This window comes from Antechinus flavipes, chromosome 1, assembly GCF_016432865.1.
Source record: "Antechinus flavipes isolate AdamAnt ecotype Samford, QLD, Australia chromosome 1, AdamAnt_v2, whole genome shotgun sequence".
Classification (NCBI taxonomy): Eukaryota; Metazoa; Chordata; class Mammalia; order Dasyuromorphia; family Dasyuridae; genus Antechinus; species Antechinus flavipes.
The window spans coordinates 671,797,620-671,814,200 of record NC_067398.1 but is presented as its reverse complement, the minus strand read 5'-3'; the positions used below and the strand labels follow the sequence as shown (position 1 = coordinate 671,814,200).

Sequence of the window (16,581 nt, the reverse complement as noted above, 5' to 3'; positions counted from 1 at the left end):
TGTAACTTAACAGCATTTGGCCTAGCCTCTATTGACCCCTGTGACACTTTTAATAGTGTCCTTTGGGGCCCAAGAAAAACAATTTTAAAACACATTTAAAAGCTGATTTTATATAGGCAAGCCCTGATTAGTGCTAAATAGGAATCAGTGCTAGCATTATTTGAATTGGTCAATTTCCATTGCAAAAGAACCAATAACCACATTTTATATCCTAACTCTAAATATTCCTTATTTGAACCTCTCCAGACTTGGCTTTACAGAGAAATTTTATATTTGAAATTCCTAAAGGCAACCATTCCAACTTCCCAAGCTTTCCTTTCTCCTAGCCCTAGGTCCTCCAGCCTATCCTCAATCTGGCATGAATGAGGCCCCTCATCATCTTTGCCGCCTTTCTCTGAACCCCCTCCACAGCATGGAGCCTGTACAGAATTGTTCCTCTTATTCCTGGACAATAGAACTGCTTCTTTTTGCAGCATGAGATTTCACTAGGCATCCTGACTGTCATACTCTTATTGATTCCTAGCTAACCACTGAAAACCTCAGATCTTCAAGGATTTATTTATATATTTCCCCTTTACCTGAAAAATGCAAATGTAAACAGTTCCATTTAAGGCTTTACTAGCTTTAAACTACACTATGATTTTTGGGAAACCCTATATTTAAACAAACTTGGATATAGCAGAGTTGTTACAGCTTATCCAAGATTTTTTGGAACCCTTTCATTTCTTAAAATTATCCCACAATAGCACAAACAATTATATAACAAGGCAGTTCTATTTTCTAGAGTTCAGAGGACCCAGAAATTCATCTTTAGTAGTAAAGATTATGTCAAAAATCTGGTCTGTGATTCTGATTTTTTACCACTAATACCAAAAGGTAAAAGGAAAAAAAGAAGTGATTTTGTTTAAGATCTGTTTTGTAATTTTATTAGAAAAAAAAATACACCAAAAAAGTCTCTCTTCTCTCCCAGCTGGCAAGTTGTAATGGGAAGGTCACTGAGTCCTTTCAGAAAAAGAAGGTATTTCCCTGCCGAACTGAAACCTCATAGCCCTGTTCAACGGAGCAACAGAGCAGCTACCGGGCACATCTGGACACAGCCTGGAGCTATCCATCCTGCTGCTGGATGAAAGGGTTTGGAATGGCCTCCATGCCATCCTGAGGGCAAATCAGCACCACCGAGGTCCCTCTGCAGACCACCAGCCCCAGCTGGCGTGTGTCCTCGGTGAGCTTGTATTGGTCATCAGGATCTGAAAGGCAACCACAAGAGAGGGATCTAGAGCCAAGACCGACAGCAGCATCAGCACTGTGAGGAAAGCAAATTCTTCTACAAGACACGATGATGCAACAGAATTTTTCATTTTCCTCCTCCTAAACCAGAATACAGTTGTCCCTGTTTATCTACTACCTACCTCATAGGCTGCTTCAAGGAAAAGTGTTTTTGTACATCAAAAACCAGTATAAAAATGTGAATTCCTATTCACAGTGGAGAAAGGGTATCCAGAGACCCTGCAACAGGTTCATGTGGGAACGCGCACTATACCTTGGGTAGACAGTAAATCTTTGAGGCCATTGACTCCAAAGGGTTAATGACAAAGCTCTGGGCCGCTGGACAGCTTGCAACTCCAAGGTTACACACGCACAGAGTGCTTGGAGGCCACAGGTTAGCTGTCTGGGTTGGTGCCATACACTATAGGTGGTTTAATTTATCTGCAAGGTTCGATATGTTTCACACACAGGAAGCCTCCTTAGTTCTCAAGGTCAAATTTTCATCCTGATGGCTCTGCCCCTTTGCTAGATCCTGCTTGGGTAGAGGCTCTTAGTCTGGGCCATCAGAGCTGGGGAGCCACCTGGAGATACCTTCTCTAGACCCCTCCCACAGTTCCCTTATTTCCTCTCACTTCTCCAGCTAGAGGGAAGCAGAGCTTGGGATAGCCCAGGCCACAGTGGGGGAGCATCACCTTGGCACACCGCTGGACTTCCTTCTCCTCTGCTTTGCCCAGCGTATGCTTCCCTCTCCTTGACCAACTCATCCAGGAAGAGTCTGGGGAGCAGACCATTTCATGCTGTTTTAAGCTCACCACTCCCAGCTCTCAGCTCTCAGCCCGGGGAGGTCAGGGTTTAGTCTACTCTTAAAAACATGCCCCATGAAGGCCTCCAGCACTAAATGGCCAGGCTAGTTCTTCTGCAAATTCCCAAACACTCTGTGAACTGGAAGACTCCCAAGAGGAGAGAAGAGGTTCCTGCTGCTTCCTGTTGTTAGTGTCAATCTGGTTTGAGGTATCCCAGAGGAGCGCAGACTGGTTATAATAGAGATTATTCAAAAGAATGTGAACCACAATCAACAAACAAAAGGGCTACTGGGGTCTGCTAAGTAGGGCTGTGGAAATGAAACCTAACTGTACTTTCTTTATTTCCTACTATGGCGGTCCAGGGTCATGGTTGGATGCACATACCCTCTCTCACGCTTGCAATGGGCTTTTCTCCTTAGTCCCATTTCTACCTGCGGAAATACTTCCACCTTTTCAAGGCAAATTTAGACCTTACTTTTTTCATGGGCTCTAGAGCTAGAAGGGACCTTCAGCTACACACTGGCCCATAGCTTAACATTGGGTGCAAACCATTAGAGTGGAAATGAGTGACAATCAAACTGTATATAATATTCAGATTAAATCTGTGGATCTGATTGTCCTGGCTAAGCTTATCATTTCTCCACTCCCTTTCCTACCACAAGAGAGTCCCTACTAACAGTGGGAACTTAAAACTGCATTCCAATGAATGAATTAGCAACTACAGAATGTGTCTACATTTCTGGATATTTCCAAGAAAACCTGCTGCTAAAATTTTTGCTAAAGCAATACATGATCGAGTCCCAATAAAGTTATCAGAAAGAGTGGTCAGTTATATAATTAACATTATTAGATTCCTAAATAAAGTGACAATTTTAGCCCATGAGATTTATCAGCAATCATTTCAAAGTTTTGCCCACTTACCTCTCATATATTCAATAGTGCCATCAAGTACCAGATTGAGCAATGGGTCAAATCCTTTTAAGATTCCACTGGCTGGCAAAGATGAATCAGAAACAGGAAAATGAGAGTTATCATTTCAGAGGTATATAAAAACAATATCTTGAAAGCAACCATATAAGCTGCATTAAAACCACTACCACCAAAACCACCTTGAGATGCTTGCCTGCCTCCCCAAACCCAGACCCCCCACATCTGTACTAGAGCCTGGCATTCAAGATCTCTCCTAAGCCAGCCACGCCAACCTTCTCTCCATTCCTCTCTGCACACACCGTCCCTCAGCTTGTCGTCCTTTATGGTCCCTGTTCCTACCCGCCATGGACATAATCTCATCCCTTAAGGCTAATTTAGGAGTTAGACCTAGAAGAACCTTTAGAAACTGTCTAACCCAGTCCCTTGTTTTCTACAGATAAGTAAGCTGAGGCCTTGAAAAAGGCAGAATCAGAGTCTAAACCAGGGCTTCCAACTTGGCAGCTAGAGCTCTTCCCATCCTGGCCTCTCAGCACAGGATCTCCCCCCTCAGGAGCCATGCTCCTCTGTCCAAGGCACTCGATCAGACCCTAACCTAGCTATTTTTGCATGTTTTGTTCCCCCCAGTAGAGTTTAAGTTCCTGGAGGAAGAGATGATATGATTTTATCTCTGCACCTCCAGTGCCAGGAGACAAGCAGCCATTAAAAAGGCTGGATGAGCTCTAGCTCAAAGGGTCACCCCAAGAGTAGATTATACATTGTGTTGAGTGCAGAAGAGCCTCACTGTGACCAAAGCTAATCAATCAATTTAATGCAAGCCAACACATTTATTAGCCATTTCAGAACCCTGTGCCAGGTGCTGTGGATGCAAGGACAAAATCACGGTGCCCTACCTTCAGCTCCAGCAAAGAGCTTACACTTCATCCCCAGCCATTCCTGGAATCCTTGATTTCCTTAATTCTAGTGGGGCACCCCGCCACTGAAGGGCCCCCGACCCAGGCTCCTGAGTCCTCCAGGCACGCGCAGCTCAGATCACCCTCTTATTTGGGTGCCAGTCGTGCGAGGGCCGGGCTCTCCCTTCCGTGCATCCCCAGGCCTGGTCTGATGCTGTGTCACAACCTCCCCATCTGTGGTCCCTTCCAGCTCTAACCAGGCGACCCCTCCAGTGAGTCCCATGTGCTATCACTTTAGCAGATGGCGAGTGGCAGCCCTGACTCGGCTCCGAGCCTTCTGGGTGTGCACTGAGAGTGCCTTCCTACTCCACAACTTCTTGATACAAACTGGATTGAAGGGGAGAAAAGGAGGGCAGACTAGGGGCACTGAGAAGTTAAGTGGTTTGCCCTGGTCACCGAGCCAGGGTTGGAGGCTGGCCCGGAGCCTGGGGCATCCTCATTCCAAGGCCAGCTTCCCAGCTGTGATTACCTTGCTCCTACACTTCTGGATTTCAAGCCTTAGAATGGCAGGAGGGATACCAAGTCTGGATCAGAAGGCCCGAGTTCAGCTCCAATTTTGCTTCTAACCTAAGTAACTTTGAATTTTCTATAGAATCTCTTCATCAGTGAAATGAAGCCAGATGACTAGAAGTTCCTTCCAGCTCTCTATGTGAGATCCTGCGTAGTCTTTAGGGGAGAGGAGCCAGTCTTATCTAATATGCGCCTCACATCTCAACACCAAGCCAGGATCTGCACAGAGGACACCCTTAAATCAAAGTCTGTTGTATTACTAGTCATTTGTGTTTGTATCACAAGCTGCAACCCATGCCCTGCCACTGCTACACAAAGGTAGAGGAACTCAACTGTGTACCTGCTGTGTATGTACTTATCCCATGTTCAAAGAATGACTATTCCCTACACTTATGCATCTTATCTAAATGCTGTAGTTAAATAGTCCAGGCTACCTCTCATGATCGGCAGGACTCAAGCTTGTCTCCTCCTTCTCCAGGACCAAGAGCTCCATGAGGGGAGGGTCTGTGTTACACAAAAGCACACAGCAGGTGCTTCATCAGTGCTGGCTGAATGCGTAGCACACTATTTTTTAAGTTTTATACTCCTGGGGCACAACATGGAAAGCGCCTCCCTTTGCTGCCAGGCTGGCAACAACTCATCTATAATAACTTACAGAAGAGGTTTCCGACCTGTGGTCTGTAAACAAAAAATTATTTTTATTTTCTTATTTCAACATAATTTAATGGAACTGGTTTCTTCTGTGATCTCCTGTTTAACACTATTCTGAGAAGGGCTTTGTCATCGAATTTGGAGAGTGGCCCGGGGTGCAGAAGTGAAATGATTTACTCCATCACAGCCAAAAAGTCAGTGTGTATCCCAGGCTGGGTATCCCAGGTAGAGCTGGAGGGCAGGGACCTAGATCTGTGATCTCACCAACTTGTATACAGAATCTCGGCTAAAATCTCATTTTCCAGGACATTTCCTGACCTTCCCTCTACTGACAATGTCCAATTTATCCTGGACAGGTGTTGTTTGTCCCTTTATTTTCGTGTTATTGCTCCCATTAGACGAGATCCTGGAGAACCAGAGCCATCTTTGCCTTTCCTGTCACTTTGGTGCTCAGCTCAGTGCCCGCACTGATAACAGCCTTTATTCAGTATCCTAAGTTTGCAGAGCATGCTACAAAGCGCTCACCGGAACCCCTTTTTACAGATAAAAAGACTGAGGCAGAGAAAGGTTGGATGATTTGCCCATGGTTACACAGCCTATCTACTACAGAAGACCTAGTTGCTAGCATACCGCAGGTGCCTAATAAGTGCTTATTGGCCGACTGACTCCTAAGACTGCAGATAAGGGACTCCTAAAGTCTGCAAGTGTCAGCGGCAAGCCCGGAACCCAGGCCTTCCTGATTTTCTACCAGTTGGCGCCTAATGTATGTGCACCGGTCTTTGGGGCTCTTTGTCCTCGTAGGCGGTGAGCTCGCTCTCTGAGGGCAGGGACCCCAGGAACCCACAAGGCGCGAAAGAACGGAGGGCGCTCCAGGAATCGGAGCAGCCCACCCGCAGAGAGGGTGGGGTGTGGGGGAAACCCCCGGGAGACCATGCGACGCGAGCGACGGGGGCGCTGCAGGGTCATTCCTACCCTCTCGGCCTCCTTGGAACTTCACGCGGATGGTCTTATCGATGTACTTGGATAGGTCCAAGATGCTCTCCTTCTTCTTCTTCTCCTTGTCCTGCAGAGAAAGCACAGCGGATCAGGGGCCCAGGCCTCCGAGCGCGGGTTCGTCAGTCCGTCCCCCTCCCGCCCTCGCGGCAGCAGCAGCAGCGGCGGCGGCGGCAGCGCATAAACCCCTCGGCTCACCGCCATGTTGAGGCCGTCTGAGTCCCCTTTGCGTCCGGCGCCTGCGCCCTTTCACCGGGCGGCGAAAACTTCGGCTGGAACGTCAAGGAGGCGCTTGCGCAGACAGGGCAGCTGCCCGGGGTGGGGATGGGGGGGCATTAAGAGGCGGAGCCCGGAGGTTGCTGGGTAACGTCTGGCAGCAAAGCGGCCGTGGCGTATTTCCCTTCCCTTCTCCACAGTCGCCTATCCGCCATCTTGCTTCCGTCACAATCCGCCTCGTGGCCTTTCACCCAGCGCTCGGCACGTGCAGAAGCGTGGGGCGCGTGCGCACGCGGGGCTGCCGCGGAGCGGCACTGAGGCAGGAAGGAAATAAGAAGCGAGGCCCGGGGATTGCTGGGTAACGTCCGGTGGCTGAGGCTGGGGTGTGGAGTCCGTAGCCGTTCTGCCCTGCTTTGCCCTGTCACGGGCATCTTGGGCGAACATGGCGGTGCTGGCGCGGCTCCTGCTGGGACTTCTCCTCATAGCACAGGTGAGGGTGCGGGAGGGAGGTCCGGCTCCTTTCCTTAACTCCCCCTCAGCAGAATGGGAGGTAGGCCTCGCTCCGGAGCGGCCCCTCCCCCCACTTTTCCAACTTCTCCAAGTTTAATGAATCTGGGGGGACCCCGACACCTGGGAGCCGGCCTTCCTTCCTTTAGCGCGCGATGCCCCTCATCTCATACTCCAGGAATTTGAATCTCAGATCCACCCTGCCTAAAACGAGCCTGGGAGAACAGAGCCGACCGCCTCTTGCAAGCGCTTTGCTCCTATAGGGGAAAACTTCAGTCAGCGCCAGCCCCCCCGGGTTACTCCTCGGCTTGTTTTGCACCCCGGTGTGAACTCCCTCTTATCTGACTTTGCTTGAATTCCTATCCAGCCTTTAAACCTTACTCCTTCTCTTGTGTACACATGAAGCAAGTCGATAAAGGGGTCTGAAGAATTAATTGCTTAAAACTACTTGAGTAAAAAATTTTGGCACGCCCATTGTGTGTGTGTACAGAAATGTACGGAACAGTTTAACACAAATGTAGTTTACATAAAATTAACAAAAGTCGCCGCCTCCCTAGCCTGCCCCTTGCATCTCCCAGCACTTTGAACTCTCCATCTTTTACGTTTTCTGTATTCCAAAACGTTTCTCTTTGTTGGTGTTTATCTTATTTTGGCTACAAGATCTGTGCTTTCTTTGCACTTTACACCTTGCACTAGGCAGTTAATAAGTCGTTAAATCACTTGACTAGCTTACAGTCAGTAATCATCTGTTAAATAACCTGCCATATCCCAGATATTTCTAAACCGAGACACCGACTCATACAAATGACTCCCTTAAGGTCACATAATATATCAGGGCCAGCATTTGAAAGTAAATCTCCCAACTCCAAGTCCAGTGATCCTTTCCCCGTGTTTTCGTGTACTCTTTTTGCAAATCTCTTATCCAGAAGCTCATAATCCCACCTACAGCCCTCCTAAGCTAAAGCTTCCAGAATCAATAATGGCAGCATATTAATAATACACTTAATTACATTTAAAGATTTTATGGTTTATAAAGTACTTTGCATATGTTAGGTAATTTGCCCTTCATAAATCTCTCAGAGCGATATACAAATACATCTATATTGCAGAAGGTTAAGGAACTTGCCGACGGTTATGGAATGATAACTAGCAAAGCTCCATTTCCTCCCCCTGCAAAATAAGGAGGTTAAACTACATGTTCTCTAAAGGCTTTTCCATTCCTAAATCCTTTGGGGATTGTATTTATATAGTGATTGCCTAGCACCTAGTTATTGACTGTCCTTTGTGACTCATTTGTTTTTCTGAATTAAAGTAAGTTAAAATCCTCTCTATTTTGAGGAAAGAATTTACCATGTGCAGTGGAAAAGGTACATAATTTGTAGTCAAGATTCTTGAATTCAGACCTTGAATCACTTGACCTCTCTGTGCCTCACTTTTTTTTTTTTCCTTGAATTGTTAAATGAGGGTATTGGACTAAATATCCTGTGAATCTATAATCCTTTGAAATTCTTTAGTGATATCTGGAGGGATTACATGATTTCATAAAACTATGGCTAGGAATCACTACGTGATGGACTATTGTTTCAACTTCCAGACTCTGCTAGTAATTTAGACTTTAATTTTTTCTGGGACTATAGTGGTCACTGAGTTCTTTTATTAGGAATATTGGTGATATGCTTTATAGAATGAAAAATAGTCTTCTCTAAAATCTAGTACAAGGATTGGGATAAATTTTTCTTGTTTCAGATTTCTCCGAATTCAGAAGAGGTTGGCAAAACTACCCCTTTAATCTCACATATCCCTTTAACTCTTTTTTTTGTTGGGTTTATCTACAGTATTCCAGCAAATCTTTTTTTCGTTTACTGAGACTAAGGTTTAATGCAAAAAACATGATTTGGAGTTGGAAGACTTGGTTTCAAATCCTGACTGATGTTTACTAGTTGATTACCATGGGAAAGCTGCTAAATGTCTCAGCAATGATTTTGGTCATCTTTAAAATTGATAATTTGCAATTGAATGGAAAATCTATAGAGCACATTCATCAGTATATATAATGGTGAACTGTTAATGTTTAATAACTTGTTCTCCAAAAAAATTGTACTTATATGAATTTAACTTTTATTAATATAATTATAGCTTTCTTAAGTCTACACAATCAACAACAAAAATATCAAATTTTAATTTATAATGTTTTCTGATTTGTGAGGTGTGAAATGCTTATATTGAAAATGTAACAGCAGATCTCATGAGTTTGTTTGATCTGTAGCCAGCCAAGTTTGATCTAGTTTGATCTTGGACCTCCAAGTAATACATAGATCTGGGATAGACACACAGATAGGTGATAAGTTTGGCTAAGAATTGAACAGGAATTGAAGAGAGGCAGCATTGCCTCTGGTGATTGTTCAGTTTTTGTTTTTTTTGTTGTTTTTTTTTTGTCCCTGCAAGACAAAGGCCCATTTTGTTTTTGACTTCTATAATCTTGCAGTGATGAAGAATGTTGCTAGTCATGGAATGTTATGCAACTTCTGAGGAATTGAAATCAAAGATCATATAAGGAGCAATGGAGACTATAATTCATCACAAATTATGCAAGAGAAGTGGTATAAAGAATATTGTCAATGAAGATGTTCAATAGCATATCTCAGACTATATTGTAAAGTTCAAGAAACTATCTAAACTATTGGCAGTTTAGTTAAATACTTTAGACAACAATTTGGTAATAGATAAACAAGACCAGAAACAGCTGAACATGGCTCAGTATTCCAAAATACAAATCAGAAGAGCAAAAAGTTCCCATTTGATAGGGCCTGTTGGAAAACTGGAAAGCAATTCAGCAGAAATTAAATTTAAATCAGTGTCTTCTACCATATGCCACAATAAGCTCCAGATTGTTTTTTAAAAAAAACCTAAATGTAGGTTTATGAAAAAAGGTCATGAAAAAAGAATCTTATCACAGAACCAAGAAATTGTAGTGATCTTAAAATATAAAAATAAGCAATTTTGGTCACATAAAATTAAAAAGCTTTTGGACAGAGAAAATCAGTGCAAAAATAAAACTCTTATTTGGAGACAGTCAATTGGAAAAAGAAAAAACTTTGTACAAAAGATCTCTGATAAAAGTTTGCCCTTTAAAATATGTAGGGAACTGATAAAAATATTTGTGACTAAGAACCATTCCCTAACAGTGTTAAAAAGACATGGTTGGGGTTGTGGGTTTTTTTTATTTTTTTAAGAAATGCAAGTACTATAAAAGGTACTCTAAATTACTAAGATGGGCATTGAAACTGGCTTCTCTTGAATAAAACACTGTGGAAGACTTTTTTAAAGTTTTTCTTAGACTTAAAATACCTAAACTCCCAAGAAGCTAACAAGCTCCCAAGCTTTCCCTGTCAGAGGCAGGACTTAAGGTGTTTGTGATTCTGAGGTCCAGTTTTTGATCCACTACATTACAGTGTCTCTCAATCATATATTAAAACATACAAAATAAACAATACAAAAAAACAAACTAATGAGGTTTTATCCATCAGATTGGCCGATTGATTTTTAAAATTAAAATAGTAACTGAGTAACACTACCTCTGCTGGATCTATGAATTATTTTTTCTCATCAAGAAAACAGATTTAGTACTATGGGGAAAAAAGCCACTAAGATGTTCAAATCCTTTGGTTCAGACATCATCCCCTAGCTAGGCATATTTCTTATAAATAAAGTTACTCTAGAGGGAAGAAAAAATGTTCCATATATTGGTAAAGTATTAATAGCCGCTGTAGGGGGGACAGAGTAATAACAAAGAATTCTGAGTCTTGGGAAGACTTATATTAACTTACTATGCAGAGCATAGTAAGCAGAAAACAAAAAGTATATATGATAATACAATATAAAAGGAAAGCAATGCTAAATCTGAGAACTAAAATTAATAATAACTAACCTTGTTGAGAAAACCGGATGGATTTCACCTCGGTAGAGATATAGTGGTCTGCAGTTGTAGAATGCTGTCAAAATGCTGTCCATTATGACAGGTTGATTCTTTCTGCTCAGCTATTTTTCTGTTACTAAGGAAGCATTAACATTTTGTTGGGGGAGATGACGCTGAGAATGATAGCAATATTTAAAGTGGAGTAAAATTTTCTGAGAACTGTATAACAATGATCACAACAATGTAAATAGAAAAGAGGAAAAAAACAAAATGGGAAAACCAAGTCTACTGTTGAATGCTGTGTTGTTTCAATGAGCAAATTTGTCCTAAATAAGCATATATATGTGTGTGTGTGTGTGTGTATGTATGTATATATGTATCTATCTATCTATCTATCTATGTATCTCCTCTTCTTTGTAAAGATTGATGTATGGAATGTTAGATGATCAGATTCAGTCCGTGCCCTCTCCCCTCCCTCCTATTTTTTGTTATGAGAAATTTCTCTATTGGTAGTGGAGGAATATATTTGGAAATGAAGGTGACATGAAAACAAAAGATATCAATTAAAATGCAAAATTTTAAAAATTGGTAAAATGAGCTAGTCACTTTGAGATCAAGGTAGAACCAATTAATAATCTGGTTCTCCCTTTGTATCCAGATAATATAAAGAGAACCTAAGGAAATTCTCATGTTTATTGTGAAGAGAATTTGAGGAGATCCTAAAGGCTCATTGAATGGATTCCTTGTATTGAATTTATGACAGGACTTGGATGAGTGTCGGAATGTGGAGGATTGCAGTTGGCACAAGGGGAGGAAATCTCTGTGAAATCACAGATCCTTGTAGAGTTACAGATGGGAAATTGAAATTCAGTGACTGTACCTAAAGCTAGAAAATGCTAGATCTGAGACTTCAAGCTTGGTTTTTTGACTCTTACTATGTGACTGTGTTGACATTATGTTTGCATAAAAGGAAATGGTTCTAGTTACTTCAATGTTTTAAACTGGGAAGCAAAGGATAATTGCTATCATTGAGGACTACTTCTGCAGCTTGTTCTTAGCTTTAGATTGTGCATAAGCAGATGTTTGTAAATCTGGTATTTCCTATAGTACATGATTTCATGGAACAAATTGATATTCATATGAATTGGGCTATTCCATTTTAGTTGGAATAATAAATGCATATAGGGTAAGAATTAGGTCTTTAACTCATTCTTGAAGGTTTGGAGATTTACTGAAGATGAAGACAAAGGTATGAGCAAAAGTTTGAGGAATGAGCATAGCAGATTGGTGTACTTGTAGGGAAATGAAATAGGAAGGGGTAGCAAGTAGATTTTTGTTATGTTTTTTGGTAAGAAAGGAAAGAGTAATGTGAATAATGCTAAATTGATTAATGAAGAGCAGTTTGCTAAAGGAAGTCACCTCTTTGGTCCACAGACAAGTCATCCTTCTGACCATACCTCTTATATCTGACTTTATCCCCAAACCTAAAAACTGGGTACATAATTATAACTATGTTTAATAATACCTAATACAATTGTGATTAATTAGAAGAAGTGTAGCTTAAATGGATAGAGGGCTAATCTTAGAATATGAAAAACCTGGGCTCCAGGGCTTCCTCAAATATAAACTAGTTGTATGAGAGTAATCAAGTCACCTTAGTCTCAGAAATTCTTAAGACAGCAAATTCTTTTTAGTTTTCTATACTTGTTCTACACTCATCAACCTCTTCCTATCATTCAAATTTATTAAGCACTTACTATTGTGATAGGTATTGGGGATAGAAAGACAAAATCAGAAGTTGCTGTCCTCGGGAAGTTTGCAATCCAGTTAGAGAAGGTGAAGATATGTGGGTATATTAGAAAATAGATGCAAGATAATTTTAGGAAGACTCAGCTGGGGAAGGAGGTAAAGCTGAGTAAGGTAGTATATTCCAAACACGGAGGTTAAGCTGTACAAAAGCACAGACATGAAATGTAAGAAGACTAGACCTTTATTTTTTCCCTAAACTCATTTCCACATCACGCTGAAAAAGAAAAGCCAGGTCACAAGGGGAAAAAATGAAAAGGAAAAACATAAGGAAGCAAACAATAACAAAAAAAGGCAAAAACACTATGTTGTGATCCACTTAGTCTCTACAAGTCCACCAGAACTGGCCTGAACCACTCCATTGTTAAAAAATCCAAGTCCATCAAAGTTGATCATAACACAATACTGTGTACAGTGTTCTAGTTTTTACTCACTTCACTCAGTATCAGTCCACGAAAGTCTCCTCAAACCTCTATGAAATCAGCCTGATCATCATTTCTTGTAGAACAATAATATTCCATTACATTCACATACCACAACCTGTTCAACCATTCTCCAGCTGTTGGGCATCCACTCAATCTCCAACTCTGCTACTACACAAAGGACTGCTATAAACATTTTTGCACATGTGGATCCCCTTCCCTTTTTTATGATCTGTTTGGGATATAGATCTAGCAGAGACACTGCTGGATCAAAGAGTGCAAAGACCTTACTAGAAGGTCTAGCTGGATCATAGTGATCCTGTTGGGGAGTCTTAAAACTATGAAGGCTAATTGAGGCCAGCTTGTGAAGTACTTTAAAATGCTTAACAGAAGAATATTATATAGTCTAGAGATGGTTGGAGTTTATGGAGTAGGAGAGTGACAGGCCAGTGGTGGATTGGATTGAGAAAATCTTAAGGCTGACAGACCAGTTACTAGCCTATTACAATAGGCTAGGTGAGAAATGGTGACCCAAACTAGAGTAATGATTTTGTCAATGGAAAAAAAGTCTCGTAGAGATAATAATGTTTGACAATTGATTGAATGCATGGTGGTGAATGAGAATGAGTAGTGGATAACATTTTAAGGTTGTAACTTTGGATTTCTAGAAGGAGGATGATACTTTCTCTAGAAATAGGAATTTTAGAAAGGGGTAGATTTGAGGGGAAAGATGAGTTCTGTTTGGGATATGCTGATTAGGAAACACTTAGAAATTCTGGGATTAGTGCCCAAGAGAAAGACTAGGGCAGTATTGTTAAATCTGAGTTTCATCAGCCAGTGACAAGGAGCAGTTGAATTTAAGTATTTGCCTTTGTAAACTATCCTTTCTTGTAGATTCAGAGATTTTTCTCTTCTCAGAAGCACTCATCATTATCTATATTCAGGTTCCAATTCTCTTCCTGCCCCAATCTATGTCTCATCCTCTACTTAAGAGTAACTCTCATAACTGTTTACAGCTATTAATCACTGGCTTCTTTCCTTTTTCCTTCAAAAATTCTTAATTCTCCATTGACAAACCCTTTTTCCCTTTAGCTACTAACTTTGTTATTGTACCTTTCTTATCTTATTTTTCATAGTTAAACTAATTAAATAGTTCATGTTTTGCTGCTGCCATTTTCTTGGTATTATCTCCTTTGGAAAAAAGAGTAGTAGTGGGATATATGTCATATCTGTAATGAAAGAATTTCATTGACTTGGACACTTAGTATGACTACTGTATGATCTTGGACAACTCATTCATCTGGGACTAGTTTCTAGGACTCCTCTTTAAAAGAACAAAGTTGAAATAGATGACCTCTCAAGTCCTTTCCAGTTTATCTTTAATTCCTTATAATCTGGTTTCTAAATTTGCCACTCAATTCATACTGTTCTAAAATCACTACTGATTTTTTAAGTGATCATATAGTAGAAAAGAGCTGGAGAGGCCCATAGACTGCAGAGTATAGAATGTGAAAGCTAAATATAACCTAAAGAAATTAAAACAAGGTAGCACAGTGGATAGAGCACCAAATCTGCCATCAGGAAGACTCATCTTCCTAAATTCCAATCTGACTTCAGACATTTACTAGGTGTGTAACCTTGTACAAGTCACTTATCCCTGTTTGCCTCAGTGTCCTTGTCTGTAAAAAAAGCTAGAGGAAGAAATGGCAAACCATTCTAATATCTTTGCCAAGAAAAATCCAAGTGGGGTCATGGAGAATTGGTAGGGACCAAAGCAACTGAAAAACAACACGTTATTTTGACCAACTTTCTGTTTTACAGATGAGGAAATTGAGTTTCAGAAAAGGGATTGATCTGTTTAAGTCTGCAATTATCTGCATAGGTCTCCTGACTCCAGTGTCTGGGGCTTTTTATTTAGGAGGAATGCTAACTCTGTCAAATAATCTTTTTTCAGTTCTACTCATTTTTGTTAATTTTTTTTAAAACTGTTATCTGGAGAGACATAATAAAGTGAATAAAAAGCTGACTTCAGGAGTCAGGAAGATCTAATTTCAAGACTTGACTCAGAATTTTCCAGTTGTGCAATCCTTGACAAGTTATTTTACTTCTTTATCTTAGGTAACTGTTAAATTACAGGTAGTTTTTCTGTATCGAGGATGGGAGTTTGCACACTAGGGAGTAGTGCAAGGTATTGGAGGCACCTTTCCCAATACCAATATAATCATCTGGAGTAGCTTTCTTTGCTAGCAGCTGGATAGTATGGTAGAGAGAGTGCTAGCTTGGAGCCAGGAAGACCCAAGTTTAAGTCTGGCCCCAGTCACTTAATCTTTCAGTATTTCAATTTCCATTTTTAAAATGGGGTATAACCTGTTATAGGATCAAGTGATATAATATTTGTAAAGTGCTTAGCACAATCCCTGACACATAGTAAGTGCTATGGAAATGCTAGATATTTTATGATTAGCTGTAATTCAACTGGTTACCCCTTTTTTCACATCTAATATGCAAAGATCATAAAAATGGTCAGCCACATATCTTTACCATACCAGGAATTTAGCCCAGGGGTATAACAAAATCCGTTGAGGAGTGCATGGTTGTCTTTCATACAAGAATTTCAACTCCCCTCCCAACATTTACACTCTAAGCACTTAATCTTTCAGCCCTATTATACTATTTTCTATTTGCAAATTTCAAACTGTTCCCTCCTCTCTCTTTCCTCTGAATGGAATAGATTGCTCAAAATATCCCTGTACTGCACATTAAAATCCTTCTCTTCAAAATGTTTCCTTCAGATGTACTTCCTCTATGAAATTTCCCTGTTCTCAGATGGAAGTGATCCTTCACCGAATCTCTTTACAATTTTTTACAATATTTGCAAAACTCTTGTAGGCAAAGACTTTTAGTTTTTCATCTTTGTATTCCCAGCATATAGTGTAGTGCCTTGAATTCATGAAGCAAAATGTCAGCCTCAAAAGTTAAGAGTTAAAGTAGCCAGAGGCACCTAAGTTTCCTTTAATAACCCATCATGGATAGATCTTTTCTTCATTAGAGGCAGCATGGTACAGTGGAAAAGGAACTAGACATGGAGTCTAAAGGCCTGTTTCAAGTCCCAGGTCAGCCACTTAATAGTTTTGTGAAGTGAGACTTCATTTCAGAGAAACAATTTTGAAAGACTTGACTGGTTAACAAAATAATTCCTGAGGACCAGTGATAAAGAATGCTACCTAAAATAGAATTCTAAAAAAGTTAGGTATGATAGACCTTTGGAGAAAATTGAATGAAGACAGAAAGGAATATATTTCCTTTTTTGTTTGTTTGTTTGTTTGTTTTTAGCAGTACATGAAATCTATACAAAAATTGACCATGTTATTAGGGCATAAAAACTTCAAAATCAAATGCAGAAAGTCAGAAATAGTAAATGCATATTTTTCAGATCATGATGCAAGAATGCTACCTACCTTATGAAAGAGAGAAGTGTGATAGATTAAAATAAAAATGAGACACATGTTTGTACCTGGCTAACATGGGAATTGATTTTGTTTTGACTATGCATATTTGTTCCCTAGAAGAAAAGAGGAAGTAGGAAAAAAATACTTGACAATTGAAAAATA

General features: G+C 40.7%; 2 protein-coding genes across 8 annotated transcripts in view; one reads left to right on the top strand and one right to left on the bottom strand.

Moving 5' to 3' along the window:
* Window positions 1–898: 898 nt before the first annotated feature.
* On the bottom strand, window positions 899–6,400 carry LSM7 (LSM7 homolog, U6 small nuclear RNA and mRNA degradation associated). The gene is made up of 4 exons (XM_051972235.1): window positions 6,302–6,400; window positions 6,083–6,173; window positions 2,991–3,062; window positions 899–1,247 (listed from the first exon to the last, which is right to left on the bottom strand). The coding sequence occupies exons 1-4, from the start codon at window positions 6,305–6,307 to the stop codon at window positions 1,105–1,107; spliced, it is 312 nt and encodes a 103-aa protein (XP_051828195.1). The 5' UTR covers window positions 6,308–6,400; the 3' UTR covers window positions 899–1,104.
* Window positions 6,401–6,651: 251 nt separating this feature from the next.
* Window positions 6,652–16,581, top strand: part of SPPL2B (signal peptide peptidase like 2B) — a 47,024-nt gene continuing 37,094 nt past the window's right edge. For 6 of the 7 annotated variants that reach the window (XM_051972230.1, XM_051972228.1, XM_051972232.1 and 3 more), the window contains exon 1: window positions 6,652–6,809. In XM_051972230.1, the coding sequence (XP_051828190.1) occupies window positions 6,762–6,809 (48 nt within the window). In that variant the 5' untranslated portion in view covers window positions 6,652–6,761. Of the gene's footprint in view, window positions 6,810–9,296; window positions 9,427–16,581 lie in introns of those variants that run through there. The other variant, XM_051972229.1, reaches the window with a different exon arrangement.